The following is a 20,145-nucleotide window of genomic DNA, read 5'->3' as shown; positions in this document are numbered from 1 at the left end:
TATTTATTTTGTATTATAAATTGGTTTATAAGTATTCGATACAAATCCATCAACTTCCAATTTAGATTTGATAATTTTATGTATTTGGCAAATCGACTTATTATGGCATATAATCTATCTTGATAATCCTAATTATCGAGAGGTTGGGAGTTGGATTAGAGATTCAGCTAGGGCTGAAATAAAATCTGACCAAAATAATAATTGAAAAGGTGTGGCAACCCCAGAATTGTATATTGCTTGACATGTAACATTACTTGTCAAAGAAACCTTCTCACAGAGAATGCCAACTCTCACTGACTGAGTGACAGCCAACCCACAACTAATAACAACGTGTCACCGACCAATTCGTGTCGGTGACGCAACTGTCACCCGACCTAACTCCGCCACCTTTCCTAAAACAAAGAATTGTCTAAACATAGAACCAAACCTTGTTCGTAAATTATTATTAACTCCTTCATTTTCTCTTCACCATCAACTTTTTCTTGTTCCATTTCGTTTCTTTTCTTCAACCCTTTAGCTCTCTCTCTTCTTTATTTTTTGATCCTTCATTCTGTTGGTTACACCACATTGTTCAATCTTTCTCGTCAAGGCGGCCGGCCGGCGAGAGTTATCAATGGCGCCGCCGCGTCTTTTTTCCTGCTTCGGCAAGCGAAGTTCCTCTTCCACCTCTTCCTCAAGTAAAAGCAACGTAACAGTGGATGCATCAGCCGAGGAGCAACGCCGCGCCGGAGCTATTCTTGTGGAGTTATTCTCTTCACAGGGCTGCGCTACGTCGCCGGAGGCGGAGCTGCTGGTATCGAGGCTGGGGAGAGGGGACTTTGCGCTTGAGACTCCGGTGATTGTGTTGGGTTTTCATGTGGATTATTGGGATTATATGGGTTGGAAAGACCCGTTTGGAAGTAGTCAATGGACGGTTAGACAGAAGGCTTATGTTGAAGCGTTGAAGCTTGATACGATGTTTACACCGCAGGTTGTTGTTCAGGGTAAAGCTCAGTGTGTGGCTAATGAGGAAGAAGCTCTTTTGTCTACTATCATGTCTGCTCCTAAATTTCCTTCTCCCACTTTTCAGGTTAGCTTTTATTTTCGTTTTTATTGCTATTTTAAAATAGACTTCATTGCATATTAGATTTTGATTTTTCATATGTATTACCGATCATCATTTAAAGAAAAATTATTCAATGTAATCGATGCGTCACCATGTCATTCACATGCTTTATCCATGCTTTTTTTTTTAAGTTCGATTCAACACAACTTATAATAAACCAATAAACATTTTCAATAGAAAATCGTTAAATATTTACATTTGTCTAACGCCTCATTGGTTTCTTGCACGAATAATGTGATACAACCGCTGCGTTGCATAATTATTTTTAATATATGTATATCACAAAATTTGTGTGATCTAGAATTTAGAAGTTATGAGATTTGAATTGGAATTTTTGCAAGAAAATAAAATGGTTTAGCTCAAGCAATAAGGGAGTCATCTAAAATTAATAGATTTTCAACTCGATTCACTATTGATTGATGAGAGTAAAATTTTTTAATTCTTTTTAAAAGGAAAAAAAATAATAAATTTTGGAAAGACTCGATTTCAAGACTTTGAAAGATTCCTATTCAGCGCATACTTCATTTGAGGTAAAGCTCATAGGCATGCTCATAATCTATTGAACTTCCTACACAAACAATTATAAATCATACAAAATTAGAGCATTTATATAAGTATATAATTAAAGCTAGATCTAATTTTCCAATCAAATCATATTCCTATAGTTGTTAACCACCATTGCCATTTTACCCCAACAGGCAACCTTCCAAAAGCCAACACCAGAATCATTACAAGTGAGTTTAACAGGAGCATTAAGAAGTAAAGTAGACAGCAATGGTGCTAACATAATGGTAGCTCTGTACGAGAACGGATTGGTAACCGACTGCCCTAAAGGCGAAAACAAAAATCGTGTTCTGTCTAGTGACTACGTTGTTCGAAACCTACAAAAGCTCATCACTGTCAAAGATATTTCTCCCAAGAAAACTATCTCAGGAACTCTTACTTTTCCTCTTTGGCAAGGTTTCAATAGCACCAAGTGTGGGATTGCTGTGTTTGTTCAAGATAATTCTCATCAAATTTTTGGTTCTCAGAGTTTTCAGTTGCCAGATACCATATGATGATATGAAAAAAAAAATTACATTCAATTATGCACTTTTTTCTTAATTTAGGGTTTTTGTGTACAGGTTTGTGTTAGATTCAAATTTTTTTCTTTTTTTTCCTCTATATGTGGGTGTTTCTGAATTTTTGGTAATTTATTTGATCACAAGAAGAATTGAGACTATGTAGTGAATTTTATTTTTCTTGATGTGTTTATTTTTTTGTGGAAGCCAGATTTTGTGATGTAGCAATCGTTTTTCGGCTGTCACGAATGCATCTTTTGTCTGATAATCTCTCATTGAAATAGCAATAAGTTTAATAATAAAATTAAAAAAATGATAATTAACACTACAAGAAATTTGATCTTTTGAAAACGGCAGTTATCGTTATGAAAACTCAAAATATGGTTGTTAAAATTTTTGAAACGAATCAAAATTTGATCAATAAAATACAAAGAAATGCAATAGTTCGGAAACCTGGTAAACCCTCTATTTTATGGCTTATTCGCTTTGATTTAGTTCATTGGTTAAGTGCATTATATTTATTTCATTGTCATAGCTAGATATATGATTAAAAAAATGGATCAATTACGCCTCTATTTTCTATGATGTATTCACTTTGATTTAGTTAATTTTGATTTTCTTTCATTTTTATTAAAATAAATGGCTACAGCTGAAATTCAAAATTGAAAAATTTAATAAAATTAACGATTTAAAAAATTTGGGCCATAAACAAAAAAAAAACAGAAGGTAAAGTATTATCAATAATTGGGATTTTTGATATTTGGGTGTCTCATAGGCACCCAAATTTCTATTGTTGTGTCTCTTTTGGAATTAATTTCAAAAGAGTGCCTGAACCAACATGTTCCGCATTTCTAGAATGCGGAACACCACTAATTTTGACCCAAAATAGCGGTGTTCCGCATTTTAGGAATGCGGAACCCCACATCCAGGCACTCTTTCGGAATTATTTCCGAAAGAGGCACAAATATCAAAAACCCCAATAATTAAGCCTATATATATATTTCTTTTTCATAATTGATATACATAGAATTAAGTTCTTTTTACATATGACATTACATGGTATAGTCCCTATCTAAACATATTATTCTGATTGATAACTTGGTCTATTATGCTTGTAACATTATTGAGACTCAGGAGCGCGTATTCATGAATTGTGAATTTGCTTGTTTGATTTGGGATGTTGTGCTTCAAAAACCTTGTTTATTAGAATGTATATTAGTGGTTTTTATCGTTCTTACCATGAAGTTGTCATATTGTCATTATTTTCATGATTTTCATTCTAGAAACATGTTTTAAAATGTTTTTATCTTTTTTATGCACATGTTTTGAATATATTGATTTTCAAAGTTTTAATTGGGCGTTTTGATCGTTTTATTTTCGGGCCAATCCTGAACTGATTCGGTTCCTGAGTTGGGTGGCACCGCTGCCTGTTTGAGTGGCGCCGCTGTCGGTTCGAGTGGCGGCACCTTCACTTGCACCAGCGGTATAAGAGTCGAACCCGTCGATTAAAGTTATTTAATCTGTATATATATATATATATATATATATATATATATATATATATATATATATAATGTATTTATTATTACATATATTATATTTATTATACATAAAATATTATTTTATGTTTTTTAATTAAAATTTATTTCAATTAACATTTTAGTTCACATAATATTTATTAAATATGTTTTATTTCATTATTTCTTACAATAATATCTGTGTGTTATTTTATTTTTGAATCATACTTTTTAGTTAGTAATTTCAATTTTTTTCTTGAACCGTCTACTAATTCGGAACCGGTCGGTTCCGAACCGGTCCAGAACTGTCACTTAGACGGTTCCGGATCGGTTCCATTTTTTCATGAACCGCGATCCGGCGGGTACGAACCGAAACCGCCGATTTATGAATTGTAACCACTTCTAATGTGGTATGTGTCTTGATATTCAACAAGTAATTAGTAATTTACTAACTATAATGACATAAACTATCAAGGCAAATCTCACTTCAGTAAAATTTTGGCGGTGTCAAAAATAATCAATGGCAGGGACAGTTAAAATATAAATTTTAAGTACTTGAATTTAAACTTTATAAACAGTAAAAAAAAAGGAGTAAAGTTCGAAAACCATCTGTAAAAATTACCCATAAAAATTCGATTTTGAAACACAGGGAGAAACTCCAAAAGTGTGGTCTAAGATTCTCTTGAAGGTAACATTTCGAACAAAGGATCAATTGACCCCTTCAATTTGACACGAAATATCAAATGAGTCATTTTGGATGTTTTTGGGTCAAATAAACTTGTAACTTGCGTTTTTAGCTCAAATCGGCACCACTGACATAAAAACACCCTAAAAAGAGAGTGAGATTGTTAAATCCAAAAATTAATTCTAATTAAATACAATCAAAATTATAATTAACACTAATTAAACTTAATTATTCCAATTTAACACCTAAACCTAATCTAATCCTTGCCGCCGCCGAGAATCCTTGCTACCGCAGGAATCCCTCAACGCCGCCCGGACATGAGAACAGGTTGTTCTCACCGTTCTAGGGATTTTTTCAAACTTTCTTCATTTTTTCAGAGAGTGTAACACACTTACTTACTTGAGAGTGGGGGAGGGGCCTTTTAACGTAGAAATGCAAGTTGCGGGTCTGCTTGATTCAAAAACGTCCAAAATGACTTTTTTAATATTTCGTGCCAAATTGAGAGGGTGAATCGATCCTTTGTTCATTACATTTCTTATCGAGTGGGATGTAGGAATAAATTCTTATGTTATAGAAGAATCTTCAGTTCCATGCTGTGTTGTCCCCTTTTCAAGCTTTTAAATTTGAGAAAATTACACATATGGGCTGATAGCGGGCTTTTATTACAAAATTGCTAAGGCTGTCAAAATATTTCAATTGTGCTAACTTTTTGTTTACATTAAAATACTAAAAACGGGATTATATTACATGTTGTACGAGAAGCATCTCTACCTTACATGTGTCGTTCCAATTACAATCAACCTACTTTTTCCATCTTTTCAATCTCACCCTCTCCACACCAATTTCAAATTCTGAGCAGTGGTAGAGTGTTCTTTGGCGTTGTCTTGTGACTTTATTTCCTCTTCTTTCCATGGATATTCAGATACTCTATACGGAGACAACGATCTCGCAGCTCGCCGGCGGCTCGCACTAGATATTAAACTCGCCGGACTTCTATCTATACCTCTTTGATTTCGAGTATTTTCAGCAGCTGTAGCAAATGGATCTGAATAATCTTTCTTCTTCCTCGGCGAGAAAGCCTCATGAAACATCTTTTTCCATTGAGCTAGCGGCGATCTTGGCGACAAAAGAGGACTCTTGTCTTCGTACTGTAGTATTGGAGGAGGCATCAGCGGCTTGATTTTATCTCCGTCGAAAAGATCTTCAGCAGAAAGAGAAGCTTCTCCTAACTCAGACCTGAAATCAAAAGCGAATTCATTCCCTTTCGGCGACGGAGATCTATGCGTACCAGGTCTTTCCTCCAAATTAAAAGCAAATCTGCCGCTGTTACTATCTTCAAACTCGTCAAAAATACGATAAAAGTCAGCGATTCTGGAGGGGCTGGAAGGACCACTGAGAGAAAAATCACCCAAACGCCTGGGCGTAGACGGAGCGCTCAAGACGGAGCATTGTTTCTCTTTACTATTTTTCTACTTAATTTCTCTTTAAGCTTCTTATTCTACTTCTGGGTCTGCTTGTTTTTATAAAAAGTTGCATTCTTTTATCTGGGTACTCAATTTTTTCAGCACAAAAAATATGAAAGTTCAACATTCTCTCATGCTATCTTGGTTGAATTTGTGCTTTGAATTTGTTTATAACTGAAATTGGTTAATTATAAAAGCCCATTTTAGTTTCAGCATAATTTTCTTTTAAGCTTAATTTATTGTTTCTTAAATGACTGCTCTTAATTAAGCTAATTAAGGTGGTGGAGATGATGTGGAACAGAAATACCAATAATTCTGCAACCTTCAACAGCTCCCATCAACACAATTTTCCAACTTGGCATGGCTAAGATGCTCTGTGCATGGACAAGCTTGTACCTCAAAATATTTTACACTTTGAATGTTTCAAACTTCTTACAGTTTCATAGATTTGTCTTTTTTTTTTTGGTTTTTAGTCACTTATGGAGAAGTATGTGTACACTATCCTTGAATGATTCCTTTAATGTGTTGTAAAAAAAAATTGATTCATAGTAAAATAGATGTATTATTAAAATTATATTCGTTATGTATTTTTTACGTATTTAAGATGTATTTTTTAATATATATTAAGATGTATTATTTAAATAAAATATTGTCAAATTTTATATAACGAATACATTGTTGATACATTTTTAATACATCTCTAATACATTTTCGACACATCTCTGATATATTAGATAATTATAAATTTATTATTTAAGAAAAATAGTTAATCGACGCATACATGAGTTAATCTTTTTTTAAAAAAAATCTTGGATGAAAAGTGAACTAGATGTAGTAAATTGAAGTTTAATTAATTGAAATAAATTAAATTTTTAATTTTTTATTTGTTATTTTTGATTTTATCGATTTAATTGAATCAACCGATGAATATTTTATACATACAAAAGATATTTAAAAAACATATTTGATACATCTACGATACATATACGATACACCTCAATTACATATCCAATACATTTGCAATACATATTTGATACATATTCGTTGTTCGGAACTTTTTTCTTATTGTCTTTTTTAAGTTTTATTACTAACATTTATACATTTCAAAGACTTATCAAAAAAATTATTACATACATTACATATATATTTTATATACATATTTGATATATCTCTGATAAATAATTTATATATATGATAGATATATTTTTAAAATGTATTAAACAGACACATCGTTGATATATAATTTATACATGATATATACATCCTTAATATGTCTTTTAAATATATTTTTAGATACATCTTTCTTATACAATTAAAACATCTCGGATACATCAACAATACATATTACAAACAGCTCACAGAATATTTATATATATGTTTTTTAGATGTATATGTTAGATACATCTTTCATATACAATTAAAACATGATAAAGATATCCTTAATACATACCATTGATTAATATTTTATTCAATTTGGAGAGCATGTGGCATATTTTTATTTTAATATATGTTATTGATACATTTCAACTACCCGTAAATTATATATTCAATGCGTTAAATATATAACTCAAATACAGCTCAAATGAATTTAAATAAATGAATTATTTATTTCAAAATTTAAAATAGTAATTAACAAAAGAACAATGCAAGCATCGAACATGTAATAGGAAGACACATTTTTTATAGATACTTTTTTTATAACATAATTTATGTATTTTTAGAATATATAATAAATTGTATCTTTTAATTTAAAATATATTATACATATACCTTAGAGGCATATAAATAATAAATATAAATAATATATATGTGTGTGTGTGTATTTATATATTTATAATTGTTTTAAAAATAAGGAAAAATGATAAAAAAAATATTTCTGATACATTGCGGATACATAACAGATACATAAATGATACATGTTTGAATGTTTAACTTGTGGCTGATGCATTTTTTTGACACGCGCGTCAAACACATGTCTGAGCGCGCGTCAGACGCAGATCTGACACGTTTCTGACGCGTTTTGACCAATTTTGACACGTTTTTGACTTTTTTTCATTTGTTTTGAGTGTGCCATGTGTTGCATACTCATTGGAAAGGTATTAAATGTAAAGTTTTAATTCTTTTAGGTGTTGATGTAATATTTCAGCAAACTTAGCATTTTTGTTATTTTCTTCCTTTTTTTGAATAGTTTTGTCATTTACTCTTTAAATTTGTACAATTAATTTGTGGGTCTTCCTCATTATGTTTGGTTCAATATTTTTTGCAAAAATGAAGGGAAGGTCCACACTTCGCACAATAAAAGAAGCAGAAAAAGAAATTCCGTTGCCGGGACTTGAACCCGGGTCTTTCGGGTGAGAGCCGAATATCCTGACCAACTAGACTACAACGGATTCATGTTAGTTGATTATGAGTAAAACACTTTTTACAAACAGGTTTGGTTTCTGATTTTCATCTCTCATCGATCCAGATCAAACTGTTCGTTAAATCTGAAAAAGACCAACCTCAACAATCACTAAGAAAAGTTTAAGATTAACAAACAATTCTTTTCATTTTTTTTCTTACCAATAGAAGGGAGGAAACTTAATGAAGAATAAATTTGATAATGATTAATTTATGAAAGCAACAAGATGGAAAGCGAAAGGAATTGATATGGTGGAAAGAAGTGGGGATTTTATCCCTTTTCATGTGGTTCATGATCTTACCTACATTTGCTGCCAACACATAGCTTTTGGAAAGCATCAATACAATACATCATTGGGGGGGCTAATTAGATACACAATGCATGTGTAATCATACAAGGGTATAGTTTTTAGATCTCCTTCCTTTTGTGGTTCTTATTAAAGCATACATAACACTTGGCAGCTATCAAACATTATAAAATTGTAGGCCTGAATTCTAACTCTACAAGTTTCATTAACCATATATCTGACATTATGGTCGTAAATTCAATTCCTCTCATAAATTAAAAAAAAATCATCCTCCCCAATGATTTAAAAGAACAATATATTTGCATTTATCCTTTGGAGTTGAATATGAATTAAAACTCGAATTTAATAGAACTTCAACTCGACTCAACTGCACCATTACTACACGACAAAGAGCTAACTGAAGAAAGAAAAGCCATAATAGCTACAGGATGCTGTTCGCAAAAGAATTGCCGAAACAGAAAAGCTTTTTGCCCAATCGATCACTCTTAAAACAATAGCTGATCTCAAAAAATATACAGGAATGAGAATAGGTATCACGCAAGGGAAGGATATATTACAGGTTGATCAGAATAAATGTAAAAGATGTACTATAATATGATCAACTATAACTTCCAAATGCTCAAACATGAGTGCCAGGTTCCTAAAAGAATATACAAACAAAAGCTGACAATATTTACTTATTTCCCTTGCAAGACAAGGTAAAAGCTCAAATCTGTACTCTGACATTGCAAATTGTTCCATCCCACAAATAAGAGACGTAGTTCCTCCTTCCAAGCCCCCTCGTAGCAATCTCTGCATCGACCTCCATTGCATTCAACTTAAGGGTCTATCTAGTCTAACACACTAATCTATCCGATGCAATTACAAGGCAATTAATCCCAACTCATGCAGAGTCGACTGCTTCAACCTTTTGTCGAGCCAAGTATTTTTCTCTCCGCTCTTTCTGAAGAATATATGAACAAAACAGGGTACAATCAGACCAGATATCGGAATTAGAAGCTTGAGCATTCATGTGAAATCAAATAATATACATACCCATTCATCTATTACAAGACCTTCCCCAACGACACGAGGCCCGGAGTCGGGTGGAGGCTTCTTACGTGCTTCATCAGCAGCTTCAGCTTCAGCTAACTGACGCTTCAGTTTCTCCAATGCCTTCAAAAGATACCACAGTTGTTTGTTACTGGATGAGATTTTATTCAAATTTACAAAATTAGTGAGATTAACATATGTTTTTACTTACAGGACTAGGATGTTCTACATCCAAAAACACCACCCGCATTATTCTCTCAACTGTTACTTGATCCTTTTGTTCATCAAACTGCAAGTGATTCATGTCCGAAAAGAAATGTCATATCAGGTTGCTTGTAAAAGTGCAGAAAACCCCATTTCATGCAACCTAACTCAACCGAGAAATAGGCTAATGATGAAGGATCTTATACAAAAGAAAGGGTGCATTGTGCAACCAGTAGAATCCAGAACCTATAGAAAATTTAAAAAATAAAAGACCTCGAATAGCATGCATATTAATCCCCCCCCCCCCTTATCCATAAAGCTTAAGTTGCAAGGAATAAGTCCAATACTCTATACTTATTAGAAAAACTCTATGGCAGCAGCTAGGAATTGTAGTTTCATATTCTTCTTTTGCATAAGAAACAAACATAGCAACACATAAAGGTAAGATAAGGAGGTCCCACAGTATACCAATGGAATATTGTAAACTAGGGAACTTGTCAGTTTCTGGTATAACTAAATTATTGTGTAAGTAACAGTTCACATATAGCTGTCTTTACAAACAAAAAAAGTATTGTTCGGCAAGTCAACCAAAATGTAAATGAACATCTCACAAATCAAATAGCAAGAAAATGATGGAGCAAATAGATCTATAAAATGATGGAGTAAGTCACATGCATTTCCATTCATATAACGTCCTATTTAATGATATGCAAATTTTGTAGTATAAATGCAATTTAACTAGGTAAGTTGATATATGAAAATTTCATAGAGAATGGACATACTCCTAAATTAATAGAAGAATTGTATCAACTTCCACAAGTTTTAAACCTTTTAGATAAAATAACAAAGGACTTACCAACTCAGGTACATATTCTGTCCCTCCATTCACCTTCAAACTCATGATCTTAAACTTAACCTTGCTCTTCTGATCTATTACTTTTTCATTGTTTTCCGGAAGTTCCACAAATTTAAACACTGCCCAATTCAAACATAAAAATAAGAATCTCATAACATTCACATAACAAATGTACAAAAACTCAAGCCAACAATTTAAAGCTGTCATGTTATAATGGCAGTTACTTTACCAGTCGCAATGAGGATTTCTCCTGGAGCCAGAATGCCGCCTGGAGGCCGCATGAAGCAACTTTTTGGTGCAGTTGTTTGGAACTAAATCAATGGAACACAAACCCATTAGAAGTAATAAATAAATTCACCCTAACATCAAAAACCATGGGATGGCCATGGCCACTCCAACTTCTAAAAAAAATTAAAATTAGTAGCAGAACTTTTTATATTTTAAAATTTGGCCCCTTTATTTTTAAAAATTCCCTCCATACTATACATATTGTAATTTGGCCCTCCCAATGTTAAAATCTCATTAATCATCATAACACCACATTATGCTCTAAAATCAAAAATCCATGTTCCAATGTCAAAATAGGAGTACCAAACATACAAATAGAGTAAACAAAAGAAAAATAACAAAAAAGCATTATTTGTTAACTAATTGATTAACCAACTACTATTATTTACTTACATTATATGTGCAGATATACAACAGTCATAATAATTCCAATGTGACGAAGTACAATCATTTTAAAAAAAAGAACTTAAATCTTTCTAGCCTCTACTTACAGTAAGAATAATTATCACAGCAACAAGCAACAAATGAATGAGACGTTTGCATCGTTAAAATATTTAATAATAATGACGTGGAACAACCGTTGCGTATAATAGACACTCATTAACTAAAAAATTAAATTAAAGCACAATCATATGCAAATATGGTACACATTTATAGACTAAAGTAAAAAAAATATACCTTGAAGGCAACATGTGACTTGCTAGTATTTTTTAATCTTATTGCACTCTGCACTTGCTTCCCTGCCTCATCTATAAATATAATAATAAACGTTACAACAGTAAAAAAATAAAAGTTGACCTAAACAAACAAAAGTCAATGCTTAATAAAATAATAAAATTACTACTATTCCGATAAAGAAAACTAAAACGACGGCGCATACTTACAAGGGAAGTAAAGATTATTAGAAGGATCAAGACGAAGTCTCCGCCGAGCCGGTAGTAGAGATCTAGCAATTAACGACACCGTTTTCGAACTATCCTTCTTCTTATTATCATTTCCATTCACCTCACCGTGTCGGTAACTCCCACTATTAACACCGTTACCGTTATTGTTACTATAATAAGCTTGGCTTAAGTTCTGTGTAGAAGAAGCAGAAGACGACGTCGTATTATTACTTCCGGTTTGCCAAAACGGACATAAGCTGAACACAGCTCTCTTCTTTTTGGTCTTTCTCCGGTCAGTAGTCACCGCCATCGCCGGTGGCCGGAACTATCTGGTTTCTCTCACTAGATTATTGAAATATTCTCTCTCTAAAGATCGTTAAAGTATAATTTGTTGGATTGGTGTTATGAAAGAGGTGGTGGAAAGCGTGGGATTAGTTTTGGTTTTGTCTTCTCTCTCACGAGTTATTTAAACTTGACAAGTCTCGGATTTCAAATGGGATTATTATGAAAAACATTTTTTAGTTTTTGTTTTTGTTTTTAAGTCCGTGCGATGACGTGGCTGTACTCATGGGTGTGCATAGGGTAATTTGGCTTGGCTGGCATTAAAATTATTAAAAAAATCAATATAATAATAATTATATTAACTATTTTTCTTTTAAAAAAAACTAACTTAATGGATTAAGATATTTTTATAACAGGTGTAGGAGAGCAATATTGTACTCACTACCTCGGCAATTTGCTATCCAACGTTTATACCATCATATTTAGATATTTAATATTATTAATTGTATGTTTTAAAAATATTAATAATAGTATATTTTAAAAAAATTGAGGTTATATTAATTGTTTTATTAAACAGTTGATTATTAATGACAACTAAAAAATGTAATACGGCCTTCATCTTATAAAAATAGACAAATGTATATTTTGAACATTCCAAAATATTGGCTATTTAAATAAAAACAATCATACTGATACTTAAATTTAACCGTTGAAAATAAAATAACACATTCGCCTATACTTTTAAGACGCTTAAAATAGAAATTTATCTATCTTATATAAGATGGATAGAGTATTTAATTTATTTATTTAATATTTTATTCATAACAAACTTTATTTATTTCTAAGGGACGAACATCTTATAAAAAGTTGAAGTTAATGAAGAATTAATTTAATATTTCAACTTAACTATTGAAATTAAATTAATAAATTTATTTATATTTTATGACGTCAAAATAACAACTTCATATATTTTTGTGGGATAAAAATAATACTACTCCATAATTTATTAATTTAAAAAAAAAGTTAAATCAAATTAAAGTATAAATATTTACTAGTTTGTTTGAATAGGATTAACTGAAATATAAGCATCCTTTTAAAATTCCAGATATGATATTAAATATTAAATTCTTTTCGCAAAAACTTACTCCTCTCCAATTATAAAATAAAATAAAAATTAAAAGCATTACATTTAATTTTAAATTTAAATTAAATTGTAATACAATATATTTAAACTTTCAAATATGCAAACAAAACTATATTTATAAACTTAAGTATAATTTGATAATTCAAATTTTTTAAAATTTTCATAATTTGGTCCGGTTGAGTTTTTGTTTTGTCTGTTCGGTTCAGTGCACACCCTAGTGGTACGTGTGAAAACTAGGTAATTAAGGGCAGTCATCGAATAGAAGTGGGGTAATGGAGAGGTTTAATTTGCGTTGGTTAACTAATGAATTGGTAATTAAGAGAGATAATAATTAGGTGGAAGCATTTACAGTTGTCGGCTAGGTTTGTTGGTGCAGGTTAGTTGGGAAGTTGGGTATTGATTAAGTTAATAATAATGACATTCCCTTCTTTTTATACTACTTCTTTAATACTAACACTACTATAATGTAAAACAAATCTACTATCAATGGTTATCAAGGTTTACATTTACTGATCCATTTGTCAACTGATTGATAGGCTTATTATTATTATTATTATTATATTTTCAGAAAAGGCTTATTTTTATTTTAAATATTTAAATTATTAATTTACTTTTATTTTATAAGATAATTAGATAAATAATTAAAATGTTTTTAATATAACTAATTTTCGTCAACTAACTTAAATTTATATGCTTGATAATAATAAGGGTTAATCGCAAATTAATACACGAACTTTACCCTAATTTGCAATTACAACACGAACTTTGAAACTTGGCAATTTAATACACCAACTTTCATTTTTTTGGCAAATTAGTACACCGACCAATCATACAACAACACGTGGCTGTATATGAGAATGTCCACGTTAGTGTTTTTCCAGTTCGGTGTACCAATTTGCCAAGAAATGAAAGTTGATGTACCAATTTGCCAAGTTTTAAAGATCGTGTTGTAATTGCAAATTAGGGTATAGTTCGTGTATTAATTTGCAATTAACCCTAATAATAATAATAAATAATAATAATAAATAATCTTAATATTAAAAGTAATTTTATGTGAATTTTGTGATTCATTTTGTTCTAGAACCGTCGCCAGTTTGTCTAGCATAATAGTGATGGCGCCAGTTCTATGGATGTGCTCGATTCCGGTTAAATTTTTTGAGTCTGAGTTGAGGAATGACGTTGTCAACTAGATTGGTGCCGATACTAAGAAGATTGATTGCATCACTTTAAAGTGGGGGAGATGCCACTATAAAGTGGTGGCGAGGCCACCAAAATCCGGTTCGCGGGAGTTCGGCGTTTGGTTCGGTTTTTCTGCAAAAAACAACACAAAAACGTAGAAAAAAACATGCTGAAACATTTTGCGATTGAAAATATAATGTTTAAAAGTGATTTAAACATCCTAAAGACATGTTTTTAGGTTGATTTCATGGCAAGTATGGCAAAAAAAACTATGAATATGGCAAACTTGGCAATTTATGGCTAAACATGCATTTCAACATCAGATTTGAACAAATTTAACATATAATGATTAAAATTCGAGGAAACATCCTATAAATATGTTTCTAAGTCAATTTCATGAAATTATACTGAAAGACTAAAAACATAGCAATTATGGCAAAAATATTGAAAAATAAGCTAAATATGCATCATAATTCATATAATACAACAAATATGATATATATGCAAGAAAAGATGATAAGAGATGATATTGAGTCCTCAAAAATATTGTTTTGAGTCATTGAGTCGTATTCTAACAGTCCGGATGTATAGTTCAGCTTGGGATCGGTGTGCAAAAGTGTATGCTTGATTGATTGAAGCGTATTAGCTTGTTTGATTGGTGAAACATCAATAGTGTGTGTGAAGATGGTGGTTCGGCCAGGGCAGTGTAAAAATTAAGGTTTATGTGTTTTGATATGTACTGGTGCCACCTCCTACTAGGCTGAGTCAATGGTCTATTTATAGTGATCAGATTAGGGTTATGGATTATAGAGTTAAAAGTGTGAAAGTGTGAAGTGATAAGTTTAAAACTCTATCTTAGATAATTAATTAATTTAATTTGTATTCATCAGCATATGACATAAAAAAGGGGTTGAAAGGCTGTTTTAGTGTCCGAAAGTGTTAAAAAAATGTTTTTAAGACCCTAAAGGTTTGGATATGGTCAATTTATCTTGTCAAACTTGCAAATTGGCCCATAAACTTTTAAGATATTGAATTAGTCTAATTTATTAGACTTAGATCACAATCTCTTTTGGATTTTTATAGGCTATCTGCGGCTAATTACGTTTCAATCCTTAAAGTTTGCAACTGCGCACTGATCTAGCCCGCTTGAATTCAGACATGCTAATTGTTAGCTCGTCTCTTGGACGAATTTCTCTAGTAATTATCATTGGACGCTTCAGTCCCCTATCATTTTTTATCTATTCGGAAAATAGCTGTCTTCAATAATAAATATATGAAATTATGATAATAGTATGCTACAGTTATGATAATAGATAGAAGGTTATGATAATTGTATGAATAATGTTTATGATTATAGTACGATAAGATTACGATAAGGCATGATAAAAGGTTATGATAATAGTATGAATAATGTTTATGATAATAATATGATAAGATTATGATAAGGTATGCTAAAAGGTTATAATAACATACATCATAAGATAATGTTATGACAATATTTATGGTACTGTTATGATAAAGTATAATTTAATAATGTTATGATAATACTGTTATGAAAAAAGATTATGATAATAGTATGATAAATTACGTAAAATAATTTTACATAAAAATTATGATACTGATGGAGCCTGTCTTATGATCCGATTTGTAACCTACAAAATAGGGTAAAAGCTAACCGAACGGTTGTGGTCCGATTAACTCTCCGATGCTTAAGTCAGTTTAGACTTGAGCAGCGTTTTGAGTATATGAATGTAATTGTGTTTTTAGGCATACCTCAACCTCTTTATATAGTAGTTGAGAAAATACATAATAGACTTCAAATAGGAAAGTGATTTCTATTTAATAGGGTTTGAATTGAATAGGAAATAGATTCCTTATTCAAGAGAAAGTCTTATTCAGGAATATCTTCCTGAATAAACTTATCTTCCTAAGTCAGAGGTTGTATCCAAATAGGAAAGATATTTTGTAGATTCGGTTCTTGGGTGAATCCCTCAGGCGACGTGCTTTCTCCGAGTCTTCGAGGATTCCGGCTTATCCTAGGAGTTCAGATGATTCTTCTTTTAATCTTTGGATACGGCGAATCTCATGAATTCGGCTACTGATATTGTTGGGCTCTTGTCTTTTGGGGGAGAACTGATACTCTTTTGGAGGGTGCATCTCGTGCGACGCGGTTCCACTACAGCTATGGTACAATTCGATATCCATCAGATATCGATATGATACTGTTTATAATACCGATAATGATAACGGTGTAAAATCATAAATTTTTAAATTTCAAGAGCAAAAATATAAAATTAGGAAAAGGGTTAATTCCATATAAAATCACCACCTTTACACGTTTTTTCATATTAATCACATCCTTTAAAAAGTGTCAAATAAAATCAGCACCTTTCATTTTTTTGCAAATCTATCACGAATGTGAAAATTCAGTGTATCTTTATTAACTCGACAACCGGAATCAATAAGAAAAGAGTAAGAGGAATGTATTTTGTGAGGAAAAATACATCAAATTTTACTCATCAATGATAGATTTGCAAAAAAATGAAAGGTGGTGATTTTATTTGACACTTTTTAAAGGACATGATTAAATTGAAAAAACGTGTAAAGATGGTGATTTAATATGGAATTAACCCTTAGGAAAAACATGAGTTAATTTGTTTAACTTTTCCATATTAAAATAAAGGCTAATCCCCTAAAAAAACCTCCACCTTTTAGCCCTTTTTTGTTTGCACCCTCACGTTGCAAAATCACCAATTTTATCCAAGTCCGCACCTTTCGTTTTCAATTCCACCTTCAATTATTAAAATCCACACATTTTGCTTTCAATTACATCCTCCGGCTTCCATGAGAGGAAGACGCAGAGGACGACTGGCGGCCTACCGGTGGTGGGTCTGAATACGCGAATGGAGAATTTTTATTAATTATTTAGTTAATCAAATTTATATTTTTAAATGATATATTAAAAAAAAATATTTAAATTAATTATAATATCAAATAAAGTAGCGAGGTCGAATAAAATCGGATTTGAATTTGTACAAAATAATACTCCCTCCGTCCCAATAGAGTTGTCCACTTTGCCTTTATCACACAGTTTAAGAAAAACAATTATTATTTATGGGTTTTGTAAAATTTTCCTTACATTTCTTGTCATAACTCTATTTAATATAAGGTTCACTAGCAATTTATATTCAATTTACTTATTAGTGGATTTTAAATAAGGATAATATAGGAAAATTGAGTGTAAGAGTTAGTTACTTTTTAAAGTGGACAAGATTTTTGGGACAAAATTTTTTTTCGAAGTGGACAACTCTATTGGGACGGAGGGAGTAATATTTATTATTAAACTTTTTTAATTTGTAAAAATAATATTTTTTTTTATTTAAATATAACATTAAATCCTATTTAGTATACATGCTTAAATATTAAATACTGATTTGGATATTTTTTTCAAGTGAAAAAAAATCAATTTAATGTTTAAGAGTGGAATTGAAAACGAAAGGTGTAAATTTAGGTAAATTTGGGGATTTTACAACGTTAGAGTATACACGAAAAAGTACTAAAAGGTGGAGGTTTTTTTAAGAGATTAGCATAAAATAAAATATATAAATATATTTTTAAATAAATATATAAATATTTTTTTAAATAAATATGTAAACTTCCCATGAATCACTCCCAACACTAAAATCTTGAGGAAATTACACTCTATATCTCAACTTCTATAAAAGTATACATTAGTGACTCAACAAAATAAAATATGCAGAAATCTCTCAATTTGATTTTAAACTTTGCATTTATAACTCATTATATATTCAATCCCCTTTTACCCTTCAGCCTTCACTATTTACTCAGCCGCATCTGCATCTACCTTTCCTAAATCCTACCAACAACAATTTGATTTAAGAATCAATCACCACCAGTCACCACCATCAATACTAGATGAATCACATTCTCTGTCAAATTTTCTTTCTCCATCTTCACCATCCTCTTTAAACCACCGCCTTCATCCGACCGATTTAATGACCGGATTCAGTTCTTAAAGGACGAACAGAGGAAGAGTGGCGGAATTGTGTTAGAGTTTTCAGTTTTTAAAGAACGGCAGCCCGCTTATGCTCCGACGACCTCCATTAGGAAGGTTTTCTATGATCCAATTTCTAATTTTAAATTTTTTCAATTCAATTTCAATTATTGTTTCATAATTAATTTGTCTAAAATGGTGACATGTGTAAGGATTTTCCATAACATAATCATCTTACTCTTGATATTTTGATACATGCATCTGATGATATCAAAATTCATAAAAATAGTATTTATTTTTTTACATTAGCTAAAATATATTATATGAGGTTATTTTAATTAGCTGCTAAGATTTGATGCACAATTTTGTTTCATGCTTAAGAAAGTCCTATCATGCTTCATGTTGTTGCTGACATATAATAAGTGTTGATTTTTCTTTCTTTCTAACATTTGAGTATTTTTCTCATGATTTTGGGTCAGGTAAGCATGAAAACTGAGAACTTGGTTGCCCAACTAAGTAATCCATGACTGTTTCGAAGACAAAAACTTATATGAGAAAAGTGGACTGATGAATTTTATATTTGTTTTGTTAAATTACAGAAATGTTAGGATGTTAAGAAGAACCATTCATAGGATGTTAATTTTGTGTTTTGTTTTGTTAAATTTAAATATGTAATTGCTAGTATTCATGTAATCAAATGTCAACCAAATATCAACCAATTGACTTTTTATTTTTCTTACGCAAAACAGTTCAAAATTATTATACCATTTTCCTAACTTTAATGTTGACAAGTGTCAATTTTGACTATATTACCGAGTTCTCTTTAATTTGTTGAAACTCTTTTTTTAATTTGCTAAAATTTTAAAGATCAACTTAATGTCAACCGAAAGTCAACCAAAGATCAACTGAATGTCCACTGAAAATCAACTATATAATTCACTTTAAATTATAATAGACTTATTTTTTTATCTCTCTTACGTGAAACATTTCAAAATTATAATGGCACATGTCGATTTTGACTATATTAACGAGTTCTCTTTAATTTGTTGAAACACTTTATTTGTAGTTTGAAAATTTTTTAAAGATTAATTAAATGTCAACCGAAAGTCAAACAAAAATCAACGGAATGTCAACTGAAAGTCTATATAATTCACTTTAAGTTATAATAGACTTACTTTTCATTTCTCTTATGCGAAATATTTCAAAATAATTATCACCATTTTTCCAACCTTAAGGTTGACAAGTGTCAATCTTTACTATATTAACAAATTCTCTTTAATTTGTTGAATTTTCTTTTTTTAATTTGACAAAATTTTAAAGATCAACTAAATGTCAATCGAAAGTCAACTAAATATCAACTGAAAATCAACTATATAATTCACTTTAGATTATAATAGACTTATTTTTTTACTTTTTAATGCGAAATATTTTAAAATTATAATTACCATTTTCTCAACCTTAAGTTTGAGAAGTGTCAATCTTTACTATATTAACAAATTCTCTTTAATTTGTCGATTTTTTTTTGTTATTTGACAAAATTTTAAAGAACAACTAAATTTAACCGACAGTCAATCAAAGATCAACTGAATGTCAACTAAAAATCAACTATATAATTCACTTTAAGTTATAATAGACTTACTTTTTATTTCCCTTATGCGAAACATTTCAAAATTATTATTACCATTTTTCCAACCTTAAGGTTGACAAGTGCCAATCTTTACT

The 20,145-nt window shown here is 30.9% G+C and overlaps 3 protein-coding genes, 1 long non-coding RNA gene and 1 other non-coding gene across 5 annotated transcripts; 2 read left to right on the top strand and 3 right to left on the bottom strand.

The window, feature by feature from the left end:
- Positions 1–285: 285 nt before the first annotated feature.
- Positions 286–2,327, top strand: LOC126666714 (uncharacterized). Its single transcript, XM_050359566.2, has 2 exons — positions 286–1,069; positions 1,804–2,327. Exons 1-2 carry the CDS (start codon positions 614–616, stop codon positions 2,161–2,163), a joined length of 816 nt encoding a protein of 271 aa, XP_050215523.1. The 5' UTR covers positions 286–613; the 3' UTR covers positions 2,164–2,327.
- Positions 2,328–5,111: 2,784 nt separating this feature from the next.
- On the bottom strand, positions 5,112–6,193 carry LOC126668174 (uncharacterized). Its single transcript, XM_050361386.2, has 2 exons — positions 6,139–6,193; positions 5,112–5,824 (listed from the first exon to the last, which is right to left on the bottom strand). Exons 1-2 carry the CDS (start codon positions 6,191–6,193, stop codon positions 5,193–5,195), a joined length of 687 nt encoding a protein of 228 aa, XP_050217343.1. The 3' UTR covers positions 5,112–5,192.
- Positions 6,194–8,148: 1,955 nt separating this feature from the next.
- On the bottom strand, positions 8,149–8,221 carry TRNAE-CUC (transfer RNA glutamic acid (anticodon CUC)). Its single transcript has one exon. It is a non-coding gene; the product is annotated as a tRNA-Glu (tRNA).
- Positions 8,222–9,109: 888 nt separating this feature from the next.
- Positions 9,110–12,266, bottom strand: LOC126669465 (vesicle-associated protein 4-1-like). The gene is made up of 7 exons (XM_050362937.2): positions 11,804–12,266; positions 11,598–11,668; positions 10,861–10,942; positions 10,632–10,750; positions 9,783–9,860; positions 9,575–9,694; positions 9,110–9,482 (listed from the first exon to the last, which is right to left on the bottom strand). Exons 1-7 carry the CDS (start codon positions 12,111–12,113, stop codon positions 9,423–9,425), a joined length of 840 nt encoding a protein of 279 aa, XP_050218894.1. The 5' UTR covers positions 12,114–12,266; the 3' UTR covers positions 9,110–9,422.
- Positions 12,267–18,145: 5,879 nt separating this feature from the next.
- Positions 18,146–19,153, top strand: LOC126669466 (uncharacterized). The gene is made up of 2 exons (XR_007638498.1): positions 18,146–18,540; positions 18,903–19,153. It is a non-coding gene; the product is annotated as an uncharacterized LOC126669466 (long non-coding RNA).
- Positions 19,154–20,145: the final 992 nt, after the last annotated feature.

The sequence above is a fragment of the Mercurialis annua genome, linkage group LG2 (assembly GCF_937616625.2).
Source record: "Mercurialis annua linkage group LG2, ddMerAnnu1.2, whole genome shotgun sequence".
In the NCBI taxonomy this organism is placed as follows: domain Eukaryota; kingdom Viridiplantae; phylum Streptophyta; class Magnoliopsida; order Malpighiales; family Euphorbiaceae; genus Mercurialis; species Mercurialis annua.
This window is presented reverse-complemented; position numbering and strand designations above follow the sequence as displayed.